This window comes from Leptopilina heterotoma, unplaced genomic scaffold (genome assembly GCF_015476425.1).
Source record: "Leptopilina heterotoma isolate Lh14 unplaced genomic scaffold, ASM1547642v1 Lhet_0, whole genome shotgun sequence".
Lineage (NCBI taxonomy): Eukaryota > Metazoa > Arthropoda > Insecta > Hymenoptera > Figitidae > Leptopilina > Leptopilina heterotoma.
In genome coordinates this window covers 1,047,473-1,061,301 of record NW_025110811.1, presented here as the reverse complement: position 1 = coordinate 1,061,301, position 13,829 = coordinate 1,047,473, and the positions used below count along the sequence as shown (strand labels likewise).

At 22.8% G+C, this 13,829-nt stretch overlaps 2 protein-coding genes across 2 annotated transcripts; one reads left to right on the top strand and one right to left on the bottom strand.

Annotated features, from left to right (window-relative positions):
• Positions 1-310: 310 nt before the first annotated feature.
• On the bottom strand, positions 311-6,683 carry LOC122499429 (geranylgeranyl transferase type-1 subunit beta). The gene is made up of 4 exons (XM_043607820.1): positions 6,302-6,683; positions 1,962-2,577; positions 1,325-1,682; positions 311-990 (listed from the first exon to the last, which is right to left on the bottom strand). The coding sequence occupies exons 2-4, from the start codon at positions 2,496-2,498 to the stop codon at positions 869-871; spliced, it is 1,017 nt and encodes a 338-aa protein (XP_043463755.1). The 5' UTR covers positions 2,499-2,577; positions 6,302-6,683; the 3' UTR covers positions 311-868.
• A 139-nt stretch (positions 6,684-6,822) lies between these two features.
• LOC122499357 (cytochrome c oxidase assembly protein COX18, mitochondrial-like) lies at positions 6,823-12,607 on the top strand. Its single transcript, XM_043607703.1, has 6 exons — positions 6,823-7,733; positions 7,859-7,996; positions 10,399-10,546; positions 11,711-11,835; positions 11,927-12,034; positions 12,296-12,607. The coding sequence occupies exons 1-6, from the start codon at positions 7,125-7,127 to the stop codon at positions 12,509-12,511; spliced, it is 1,344 nt and encodes a 447-aa protein (XP_043463638.1). The 5' UTR covers positions 6,823-7,124; the 3' UTR covers positions 12,512-12,607.
• Positions 12,608-13,829: the final 1,222 nt, after the last annotated feature.

Sequence of the window (13,829 nt, the reverse complement as noted above, 5' to 3'; positions counted from 1 at the left end):
TTTTAAGGAAATTTCCCTTTAAATTTTCCCTGTCAATAAATCCCTTTCACACCCTCTATTATTATCAATATTGAAAAAAATAAAAAGGTTTTTTCTGAAGAAAATAAAATATTTTTATAAACGATATAGCAAATCATACTTGGGGAAAAAATTCCAAAATATAAATTAATAAATTAATTAATAATATATAATAGGTCATAATAATTAATAGGAAAAACTAAAAAACGGTTTCAACGAAAAGCAAATTTGAAAATTATAAAATAACTAAATAAATTATTGAGAAAACACGTAAAATAAATACTTGTTCGTGTTTATTTGCAACATTTTTATCTATCACAAAACATTCTTACATTATTATCTGAAGACATTTTTTATAAGTATTTTTTATAACATTTAACATTATTTTCCTATCGTAAATTTTGCAAAAACACGAATAAAATTCTTCTGTAATTGAAACAAAATTGTTTTTCACAAGAAATTCGTGTACTCATTATTTAATTGACGAATGTAGAATATATACACTGAATAAAATTGAAATATTTTTGTGCTTCTTGCATAGAATTAATTAAAATAGCGTGTAAAAAATAAAAATATTAAAAAGAAATTAATCTATATAAGTCTTGGGAAAAAAAGATAATTATTAAAATTATCATAAAGTAATGTTCTAAATTCTAAAAAAATGTTCTCTAATTAATATTATTTCGGAATAGAGAAGAATGTTCTTTTCTCACTTGTTTGTTCAGACGGAAAAATATTCTATAAAAAGATCATTCTTTCTATTGTTTTTTGGTAACATTTTGAAAAATAATTTTTCAAGTTACCTTTCATTTTTATTATGTGCGTGTTTTATTTGTTATTAGATATTTGATCAAGTATTTCGCCATTTTTCATGAATCTCTTGTAAATGTGCGTAAGCCCGACGAGAAACATTGAGAGCGGCATACATTGGACATAAATTCGATTCACCTAACAGGCTCAAACCGCTAAGACCTAAGCAATAAAAATTTTATTTTTAACTTTTTTTTTATCTACTCTATTGGGGTTAAAAAAATATTCTTTGGGGAAATTAGAATTCTTGCATGGGGTGAATTTTTAATTAAATAAAAGTGTGATTCTCCGTGTTACTTTTTTTAATATTAACTTTAATTTCTAAATAATTTCAAATTGTCAAAATTTAAAAAATCCACTTATTTAGTACTTAAAATTGTGACAATTTTATTTAGTGGACAATTTTTTGGGCACTACGTGGAGAATCACTTATATTTACTATTTTAATAGAAGTAATTAAATATATTTTGTAATTTTAGAAATGGATGAAAATTACCTAAATATGTGTGAAGTGGATCGGTAAGAAGATTCGGAGACTTAGCGAATCCTCCCATTAAAATGTCCTGAGTATCTAAAACGAAGACTCGATTCTCATGAGAATCGGATAAATGACTGACGCCCAACAGTTCTAAAGTGGCGCCTATCCAAAAACTGTAACACGTATCCGTTGGTTTTCCGGGCCTGCCTTGAAAACCACCATCCTGTCTCATAATGCACCATCTTCTTAGTCTACTCAATTGTTTATCCGACAACATATCTAATTTGTTCATTAAAAACAGGCTCGCAATGGCACAAAATGTCGAACCGCCGTGAGATTCCAAACCCGGCGCCTGACCAATCGCTCCATCATAGGACTAGAAAAAAAAGGAATTAAATAAGAAATTTTCAACAAAATTTTGCATTTTCCTTTTTTAAATTACTTTCATGATAAAAATAAAAGACGGAGAATAAAATTCCAAACCTTTAAATAACTTCCGAATTTTCTTTTTTTAAGTTACTTTCGAGAGATTAAAATTGGGCTGAAGAACGTAACGTTAAGAAATTATTATAAATAAAAATTAACAGAGAATAAAATTTGAAACCTTGGGAAAAATTGTATATTTTTAAATTTTTCGTAAGAAAAAAATACTTACTATGCTTCTTAGAATAAAATCAACAGCTTTTTGAACGTCAATTCCCGTCCAATCATTCAAAATATATGAAACACAACAGGCACAATAGAGAAATCTCATATCGCTTTCACAGCCAGCAATCATTCCAGAGAATGAACCATCGGGATTTTGGCAAGCTTCAATACCCTCAATAAGAGATTTACGATCAATTCGCGATAAATCATCGCCAAGAATTAATAATGATGCCAATCCCGTGTATGTCATTGCCAAATGACCAATAATATAATCATTCGAATCAATAATTGGTAATGTTGTTGATGCTAAAAATCCCGATTTTCTACCGGCATTGGTTATTTGTAATTTATATATCCAATCAATTGCAGCATTCTTCTCATTAACACTAAATTCATTTAATGAATCGAGAATATCAAGACCCGATATTGCAAAATATGCAATTGTCAATCTTATTGAGTCCATCATTGAAGAGTCGCACGATAACATTTGTAAAATTCGGCGAAAATATTTCGCGTGCACCTCCTTAAAGACTTGTTGATTCATTTTTCTGCTATTCAAAAACCCCTCGAGTGTTTAATACACAATAATAAAGTTGAAATTTCAAGTATTTTTGTAAAATGTTCTGTAATAAAAATATATTCTGAATGGTTGGGAAATAAATTGTTTAATAGTAAAAAAAGGGGAATTTTTAGGGAGAAACAAATTGAATTTTTTAAATTAATAATCGTTTCTAAATTAAAATTATTTTCATAATTATTTAATAGTAAATAAAGGGAATTTTAAGGAAGAAACAAATTGAATTTTTTAAATATTAAAATATTAATTCTATAAATTAAAATCTCTATAAATGAAAATTATTTTATAAATAGAAATTAGATTTCAAATTATAACAGAAATTGTGAAGAACATTTGTCTTCCATTTTCTTGAATTCTAAAGTCTAAAACAATTATTTATAGGTAATTTAAAAACAAAAAACATTTACGAATTTTCGATTTAAATGTTTAAAAACTTATGAAAAAATGTTTGTGCAAACACATAAAATTAAAAACACAAGAAAATATAGTTTTGTCGCAAAAAATATATAAAAACTTAACATAAACTCAATTTTTTTATAATTTCTTAATTACTTTCATAAATAGAATAATTTTTAAAAATAAATATTTAAAAATCTATTTATTTTGTCCAAAGGAATAATTTTATTTTAAATGATTTCAATGTAACGCATTTTTGGAATTCAACTATTTCTAAAAATTACAAAAGTAATTCTTTCAAAATTCAATCATTTTTTGTTGAGATTTAAGTATAAATAAGATTATTTAAAACTTTAATAATTTTATTTTATTCAATTCTAAATCAATTCTTATTAGAAAGTTCTACGAGGATTCAATTATTTAAATAATAAATAATTTATCTGAATAATTGAATATTTCTTAAATTTGAATTCTTATAAAGAACTTTATCAACATTTTTTAAAATAATTGAATTTTTCGCAGCATTTTATTCAAATTTTTAAGAATAATTGCGCGTTTTGAATTTCTTGAAAAATTGTATATTATTTATGAAAATAATTAAATTCTTTCAAAAATTTTTATTAAAATTATATTGAAAACAATTTAATTATTATAAAGAATTTAATTAAAATTTTGTTAAATAATATTGAATTCTTTCAAAGAGTTTTATTAAAATTTTTAAGAATAGTTGCATTTTCCGAGCAATTCATATAAAATTCTATTAAAAATATAATGAAATAGCAGAATTAATTTAAAAATATGTTAAAAATAATTTAAAATCCTGCGATGAGTTTTAATATTTATAAAAATAATTGAATTCTTTGAACTGATTCAATTATTTAAAAAAAATTTAAGAAAACTTTGCATAAGAATTCAATTATTTTTCAAATAATGACAATCTTTATATTTTTTTCAATATCTACCTACTATTTTAATCAAATTTCACGAAAGAATTCAATTATTTAAAAAAAATTTAATAAAATTCACGCAAAAATTTAGTTTTGTTTATAAATAATAAAACTTTTCTTAGGAATTCAATTATTTTTAAAAATTTTAATAAAATTTATTATAAGAATTCAATTATTTTCACAAATAATAAAAAAAATCAAAGCAGGATTTCAATTATTTTTAATAAAATTTTAAATCAATTTCTCGAAAAATGTAATTGTTTTTAAAGAATTTTATGAAAATTCTTCGAAAGAATTCGAAGATATTATAAAAAAATTTTATCAAAATTCTTAGTAAACAGAATTTTAATAACTTAAATAATTAAATATCTTTAAAAAATGTTTATTATTTATGAAAATAATTGAATTCTTTCAAAAATTTTATTAAAATAATATTTAAAATAATTCAATTATTATAAAGTATTTCTTTAAAATTTTTTTAAATAATTGAATTCTTTTAAAAAATTTTATTAAAATTTTCAAGAATAGTTGAATTTTTCGCGCGATTCATTTAAAAATTGTATTAAAAATAATTGAAATCTTGCAATGAGTTTTAATACTTACAAAAATAACACAGGCACACAAAAAAAAAAAGTTGTCTGTTCATTGAACCAGACCTACATGTCTTATAGTATTTTGGCCTCCTGAATACGAATATGAAGTCAGAATTGCTCCATCACCCTCTGTTTTTTTTTAATCGAAAAAACTACCCTTAAATAAAAAATTCAAGAACTAAATTAAAAAAAATGAAATAACCGCGGTTTTCTTCTGAGTAGAAGAATATATTTATGCGTATTCTTCTTTCAACAACATAGAAATAATGTCAAAATTGCTCCATCACCCTCTGTTTTTTTTAAATCGAAAAAACTACCCTTAAGTCTAAAATTCAAGAACTAAATTTAAAAAAATGAAATAACCGCGGTTTTCTTCTGAGTAGAAGAATATATTTATGCGTATTCTTCTTTCAACAACTTAGAAATAACGTCAAAATTGCTCCATCACCCCCTGTTTTTTTAAATCGGAGAAACTACCCTTAAATCAAAAATTCAAGAACTAAATTAAAAAAAATGAAATAACCGCGGTTTTCTTCTGAGTAGAAGAATATATTTATGCGTATTCTTCTTTCAACAACTTAGAAATAATGTCAAAATTGCTCCATCACCCCCTGTTTTTTTAAATCGGAGAAACTACCCTTAAATCTAAAATTCAAGAACTAAATTTTAAAAAAATGAAATAACATTATTTCTGAGTTGTTGAAAGAAGAAAACGCATAAATATATTCTTCTACTCAGAAGTTAACCGCGGTTATTTCATTTTTTTAATTTAGTTCTTGAATTTTTGATTTAAGGGTAGTTTCTTCGATTTAAAAAAAACAGGGGGTGATGGAGCAATTTTGACATTATTTCTGAGTTGTTGAAAGAAGAAAACGCATAAATATATTTTTCTACTCCGAAGGAAACCGCGGTTATTTCATTTTTTTTAATTTAGTTTTTGAATTTTTGATTTAAGGGTAGTTTCTTCGATTTAAAAAAAACAGGGGGTGATGGAGCAATTTTGACATTATTTCTGAGTTGTTAAAAGAAGAAAACGCATAAATATATTTTTCTACTCCAAAGGAAACCGCGGTTATTTCATTTTTTGTAATTTAGTTCTTGAATTTTAGACTTAAGGGTAGTTATCTCGATTTAAAAAAAAACAGAGGGTGATGGAGCAATTCTGACTTCATATTCGTATTCAGGGGGCCAAAATACTATAAGACATGTAGGTCTGGTTCAATGAACAGACACCTTTTTTTTTTTTTGTGTGCCTGTGTAATTGAATTCTTGCAACGATTATTATAAAAATTTTAAAACGTAATTGAACTCCTGAAAAAAATGTTATCATTTCTAAAAATAATTGAATTCTTGCGAGAATTTTATAAAAATCTGTAGTGTAAATTCTCAAACATGGAAAAAGTAGCTTTTTAGTGTAACAATTAAAAAAAGTATCCTAATAGTAGCAAAAGTTGTATTTTGTTTCAATACTTGGAAGAAAAGTCGAAAAAGTCGCATTTTCTTTAAAACAAGTCGAAGAAGTTGCCTTTTTGGAAAATAGTTGGAAAAAGTCCAAAAAGTCAAATTATCTAAGATTTGTCTTCATGAAAAAATGTTTGTGCAAACACATAAAATTAAAAACACAAGAAAATATAGTTTCACCGCAAAAAATATATAAAAACTAAACATAAACTAAAAATATAAAAATACTCTGAAAAAAACCACATTAATATATACAAGAGAAGAAAAATTTTTGTCTAATTTTTAAAAATCATAGGAAAAGAATACAAAATAGTACAAATTGACTTTTGGATTTCGATGATTTCGATCAAAAATAAGTATTTTTAAATTGTACCTGTTTTCCGATTATCGACGAAAACATCAAGTTAATTGCTGGAAAAATATAAGTAATAACATTGGCAATGTACTCTCAAACTGCTTCCTTGCAGAAAAATTAATATTTACTTATTTATAGACATAATCTATAAAAGTAGCTAAAAGTGTTTATAGGTTATGTTCTCTCATCCAACATTTAAAAATTCCAAATAAAATGTAATAATACTATTATTCGTTGTAACGTTTGCAGTATTGTGTAAATATATAACGGTAAACTATTTTTTCATTTATTCACTGTACTTTTCAAACTAAATCACTTGTTTTAAAATATATTTAAACGTCAAAATAATTTTTAAATTCATTGTCTATTTTTGTGCGTTCACTGATTTATCAGGGTTGGTAAACTCTTTTGCTTACTTTATTGTGGCGACTGCCGACCAATCAAATTTTGCAATGGCAAACATGTGAATGCACCTTTAGTCACTTAGTTCACACGTTGTCCGCTAGTTGCGCTGACTTAACGCCCTTCTACAATCGAGTTTCTCTACTTTGTCTGTACATTTCTCATTGATATAAAAATGTGATCATTTATCAATTTTTTAATCGTTTTCGTTTAATAAATATAAAATATTAGACAGTAGTGTAATTAGTATCGCGAACAAACAGTATTTCTTGTCATTAGTGAAGTTTTAAAACGGATGAGAGTAAATTTGTGTTGTGAAGTCCAAAGAAGACTTTTGTAGGTTATGTTATTTTTACAAATGTTTCAAATTTATATTATTGTACAGTGATTGTACAAATTTTACTTTTTTACTATTAATACCTTAATACATCAATAAAAAATGTATAATTTAATTACCGGCTCATTTTTACGTTATTCGGTTCGTGAAATTCAGAGACAAAAATGTTCTTTGTCTGTAAATGTTTATAAAAAGAATGTACCGGCTTTTATCACGGACAATTGTTATTCACCACAACAAATAACAAATAATCATTTATCAATAGATTCAGTTTCAAGTGACAACACTCAAAGTAAAATAATTAATTTCAATAAATCTCATTCGTATCATTGTCAATCAGAATTAAGAAGTGGAATTCTAAAAAGTGGATTATTCAAAAATTCTTTGAGGTTACCTCTAAAATTGAATGTCAGATATGAATCGAGTGGACCTATAGCGTTACCTCTAAAATTGAATGTCAGTTCGAGTGAATTACCTGATACGGATACTTTATCAGAAATTGCAGAAGAAGTCAGTGAAAGTGGATTTTTTGATTATGATGTAGCTGTAAATGCTATATTGAAAGATTTATCGGAAAGTCCATTGGCAAATGTTAGTCAAGAATTTTTACAAAGTATTCACAATGTTTCCGGTTTACCATGGTGGGGAACTATAATATTAGCAACAATCACATTGAAAACTGTGGTTTATTTGCCATTTGCTGTACAGCAGGTATGGATTTTTGTTTTATTATTATTATTTATTTTTTATAATTTTTTTATGATTTGAAAAAAACTTGATTCACTATTATTTTCTTTGAGAATTTTCTATAAAAGTAATTTAACCTAATATTTCAGCGACGAGCAATAATTTCATTAGAGAATGCACAAAAATCTTTCAATGAAAATTTGGAACTTTTAAGACAAGAAATAACAATGTCAATGAAAAAGTTAGGCTGGCCCGTGGAATACTCTAAAACCAAATATAAGGAAATGGTAAATATTTACTGTGTGAAATGAAAAATATATTGTCATAATAAAAAATTCTTTTTGGTAATTTCAGGCTTTGCACTCATCTACTAAAACCTAGTATTTACTACTTTTTTTTCATTTTTATGCTACTATTTGGGTACTTCTTTTAAAATTTCTGCAACTAAAAGCTACTATTTCTGTTTTTTTTTTTTTTGAGAATTTACTTTAAATTCGCTAATACTAGAAATCAAAAAACTATTCTCAAAAATTATAATCAAATTCATTAAAAATAATCAATTATTTTCAATATTTAGTATTTTCATTAAATTTCGCAAAAGAATTCAATCATTTAAAAAAATTAATTAAATTTCGCAAAAGAATTCAATCATTTAAAAAAAAATTAATAAAATTCATCCAAAATTCAATTATTTCCATAAATAATAAAACTCATCGAAGAATTTCAATTATATAAAATAAAATTTTCATAATATTTATTATATTTCGAAAAAATTAATTATTTAAAACAATTTTTATAAAATTCTTACTTATGAAGAATTCAATTATTTTTCAAAAATAACAAAATTTTTCACAGAAATTCAATTTTTTTAAAACATTTTAATAAAATTTTTCGCGAAAATTCAATTATTTTCATAAATCATAAAATTCTTCTCAGTAATTCAAATATTTTTGAAAATTTCAATAAAATTCTTAATAACTATTCAATTATTTTCATATATTTAATAAAATTCATCGCAGGATTTCAATTATTTTTTATACAGTTTTACGGGAATTGCTCAAAAAATGTAAATATTCTTAAAAAATTTGATTTCAATTTCTCGTAAAAATCAAGTATTAAAAAAAATGTTTTTTTTAAATTCTTTGGAAGAATTCAATTATTTACAAAAATATTAGAATTTTTCACAGGAATTCAATTATTTTCAACTATATTAATAAAATTGTTCGAAAGAAATCAATTATTTTAAATATAATTTTAATTAAATTTTTATATGTAATTCAATTATTATTCTTTTAGATTTTAATAAAATTCTTCCCAAGAATTCAATTATTTACATTAATAATTCTTCGAAAGAATTCAATTCTGTCGGTAATTAACAAAATTATTCCCGAAAATTCAATTCTTTTGAGTCATTTTAATAAAATTCTTAGCAACTATACAATTATTTTCATAAATTATAAAATTCGTCGCAGAATTTCAATTATTGTCCAAAATTTTAATAGATTTCTTTGTAAAATGTAATTATTCTTAAAAATTTAATTACAATGCAATTTTAATTAAAAATTGTTTAAAATAATTCAATTATTCTTTTAGATTTTAATAAAATTTGTTCCCAAGAATTCAATTATTTACGTAAATAGTTCTTCAAAAGAATTAAATTATTTTGATAATTAACAAAATTATTATCGAAAATTCAATTATTTTGAGGCATTTTAATAAAATTCTTTGCAAAATTCAATTATTTTTATAAATAACAATATTCATCACATAAATTCAATTATTTTTAAAAGTAATAAATTTCTTCTTGGAAATTCAATTTAAAAAAATTCTAATAAAATCGTTCGCAAGAATTCAATTATTTTCATAAATAATAAAAATTTCTCAGGAATTCAATTATTTAAAAATTTGCATAGGGTAAACGTACCAATTGTCGAGGATGGTTCCTGTTGTCGAGTAAACAAACTTTGAATTTTATTTAAACAGTGTAGCACATTGTAAATGAAAAAAAGTAATAAATATTAATTTTTTTATGCGTTATAAATGTGAAAAAAATATATTAATATTATATAAACAAACAAATGAGACATTTTAGACAATATTTTTTGGTTATTACCATGGTAACATCGACAAATGGAACACCCTCGGCAATTAGTACACTTACCCTATAAAATTCTTCGCAAGAATTAAATTATTTTCTATAAATATTTAAATTTTTCCATGAATTATGAAATTCGTTGCAGGAATTCAATTTATTAGCAGGATAAGAAAGGAGTAAATATTTTTGATGAAAATCAGGAAACAGTCAGAAAAATAAAATATAGAATGGAATTTTTGTCAGTTTTGTGAAGTGTCTGAAACGAGTTATTTTGATCATCAAGTTTAATATTTCGATAGCTACTGTTTTACTACTTTTTTTTAGTTCGATAGTTACTTTTTGCTACTTTTTTAAAATTAATTAACGAGTGTGAAGTCTGTAATTTATAGAATTAAAATTTCACTTTGAAGCTTTTTTTTACTGTAAATTTTTTTACTTGTCTTATTTTTACTTTAAAATGTACGTCTATTAGACTCAAAAGTAATATTTTATAGTTAATAAAGTTTCATTAAATTTTAATTCTAAAAGAATTTAATAAAAATTACTTTTCAAAATTGAAAATTTTATTTAATTTAAATTTCTTTTTTAATTCAGATGAAAGAGGTATGGAAGAGAGCATTGAAGGATGAAAAAACACATCCAATAAAAGCTATCGCATGTGTTTCAGTACAATTTACAACTTGGTTAGCAATGACCGTGGCACTTGGAAATATGTGCTGTGCTTATTCATTTATAGATCTCGGTAATTAGTTTTTTTTTATCATTAGACAGTCCATTTGAGACTATTTTTAAGAAAGACGACTTTTTCGAATTATTTTGCAAAAAAGAGTCTTTTTTCGATTTATTTTCAAAGAAATGAGACTTTTTCGACTCTTTTTCCGAATATCGAAATAAAATACAATTTTCTTGGTATAAAACGCAACTTAGTTCGCTTTTTATAGTGAGAAAAATAACCAGAGTAGAAGGTTTCAATAATTTTTATTTTTTACCAAATTTTTCATAGAAAATTAAATTTTAAAAATTGCTCATCAGTTTTATATACTTTTAATGGTTTTAAAAATTCAATTATTTTCAAAAAATTACATTTTAACATTTTTAGAAAACTAATTCTTAGAATTTTTTACCATATTTTTTTGATATTCAATTATTTTCAAAAAAAGTTTCACTAAATTTCCATTATTTGGAAATTTTTCAATTATTTATAATTTACTTTTCTATAACATAATTTAAAATTGAAAAATGAATTATATTTTGCAATATAATTATAATTTTAAATATTTTTAAAAAACTAATTTTGAGAATTTTTTAAAAAATTAATTATTTTTATTATCTTTGGTTACACATTTTTAATAGGTTGTTTTAAAAAAATGATGATTTTAAGTTTGTAAAAAATTAAATTTTTGCATTAAATAATTAAAAATAAAATAATAAAATAATTAAATTGTCGAAGAACTGATGGAAAAATATATTTAAAAAAAATTGATTTTGAGTAGAAATTTAGTTAAAATTTCTGGAAAATAATTCGAATTTTAAATTAATTATAGTTGCAATTTTTAGAATTAATGAAATTTCAAAATGCTTGGAATTGAAATTAAAATTGAAATAATTGTATTTCCCTTGTAAAAAGAAATGATTATTAAAATCTTTATTTAACAAAATTATTCAACTTTTGAATTATTGAATTTAGAAATCAAACAAAGATGAAAGAAATAAAAATAGAATTTTCCATTCAACACTGAATAAAATAAACAAGTTTTTCAACTCGACTTTAGCGACTTTTTTTGCTCTTTAAAGTTGATCCGAGGGGTTAATGTGAAAGAATTTAATAAATATTAAATTAAAGAAATAATTAAATTAATTAAATATTGATTCTATTAAATCTTTATTGTCTTTTAAATTTTTTCAGCCAATGTGCCTGTCTACTCTGAATTGACAACCGGTGGAATTGAATGGTTAACGAATCTTACAGTACCAGATAGTTCTTTATTATTGCCCATAGCTGTTGGTGCAATAAATCTAAGTATTGTCGCAGTAAGTAATTCCATAAGTACCTAAATAATTTATTTAAAATTATCATTATACAATTATTAAGGCAGAATTAAACGAATATTTTATTTTTCAGTTGTATTACACGAATTATAAAAATCCAACAATTATTCAAAAATCTACAAGTGCTATATTTGGGCTGCTCTCTTTAGGAAGTCTACCACTGGCCATGCAGTTACCATCGGTATATACATTTATTAGTTATTGTTTTTTTTTGCAAATTAAAAAAAGAAAATTATTTTGTTTTGCACATTTAAAAAAATTTAATACATATATAAATTTTGGTTTGCAAATGAAAAAAAATTAATATATAAATTTTGTTTTGCAAATTCAATAAAATGTAGTATGTAAATTTATATTGCAAATTTCAAAAAATTTAATATATGACTTGAATAGTTAATACTTATAGTATACTGTAATAAAAATTAAATTTATTTAATTTCAGGGAGTAGTCTTATACTGGTTGGGAAGTTCTCTTTATGGCTTGATTTTCAATCTAATCTTGTTGACATCTACTGGTCAAAAAGTATTTAGAATTCCAAAATTAAAAACTCAAAGTGAATTGAAGCATGAGGCTAAGGACAAATTTTCAGAACATCAAGAAAAATTACATTCTAATTTGAATCAGAAAAAATTGAAACAAAAATATAAGGAGATTTAGATAAACGAAAACGAAATTATCTACGGAAGTAAAGGTAAATGTAAATACAATTAAACAACAAAAATAAACGAAAAATATAATTAGTTTCATAAGTATGAAAAAAATGTTTTTTCGAAAATATTTTTTCCCATAGAAAATAAAATCAAAGCTCTCTAGTCTCAAAATATATTTCATTTAGTAAATTTATTATTTAAATCTATTTAAATTTGTCTAAATTTATCTAAATTTATTATTTTAAATTTATCTAAATTCATTATCAAATTTATCATTTAAATTTATTTTTTATTATCAACATTTATCATTTACATTTATTTTTTATTATCTATATTTAATTTTTTTTTGCTTTTAATTTATTACATTAAAAATATTTGATTTTTAATTCTTTAGTCGAACTTTAAAATAACTATTATATTTTTTATTATATTTCATACTAAATAATCAATTTTTTCTAAATAAGTAATTAATTAATTTTATTTTAATTCTTTAAATTAAATATTTTAATTACCAACAGAAATTAATATTGAAAATTTATTTTTAATGAAAAAGAAAATTCAATATAATTCTAATAATTGCCATTTTTTTGCAAAATAATAATAAATTTATAATAATAAACCTAAAACAAAAAGGAAAAAATTCTTTGCTTTATGTTCATTATTAATAATTTCATTTCAATTGTATTAAAATTTTATTAATTTTCTTATGAACTTTATATGGAAAATTGACAAAAGTTTTTGATTTTCGCTTGGTATTTTTTACTAGGCTTATTATTGAAATTTTATTATTATTATTATTAATTTAACTGAATTGAAAAAGGAATATTTAATACGAGTTAATTAAAAATGATTGCAAATAATTTTCTACTTGGGAAATAGTGATTGAAAATCAATACTTTTCTGGTTAAAAGAAAACGTAAATTATTTTCTTTATCAGAGCGTCGTTGACATGAAAAAAGGAGAGTTATTTTATCCCTTCTTTTCCTTTATTTCCATAAAGCAGAAAATTTTACTCCTAGGTAATTTTAACTTTTTTCAAAAAGAATTGATATTCTACAACAATTTTACCCTTTTTTTTATGTAAAATGGATTTTGATTAAAATTTAATTATTTGATAAAAAAAACAGTATTTAATTATTAAATAATAGAAATGTTGAGCATAATTTTATTTTGCGAAATAATTTTATTTTATCTAAAATTTAATTATTTGATAAAAAAAGTATTTTTAATAATTAACAAATATGTTGAGCATAATTTTTTTTGAGCGATTTAAACATTTATTTTCGCAATGAATTTTATTTTGTCCAAATCAATTTTTGAATTAT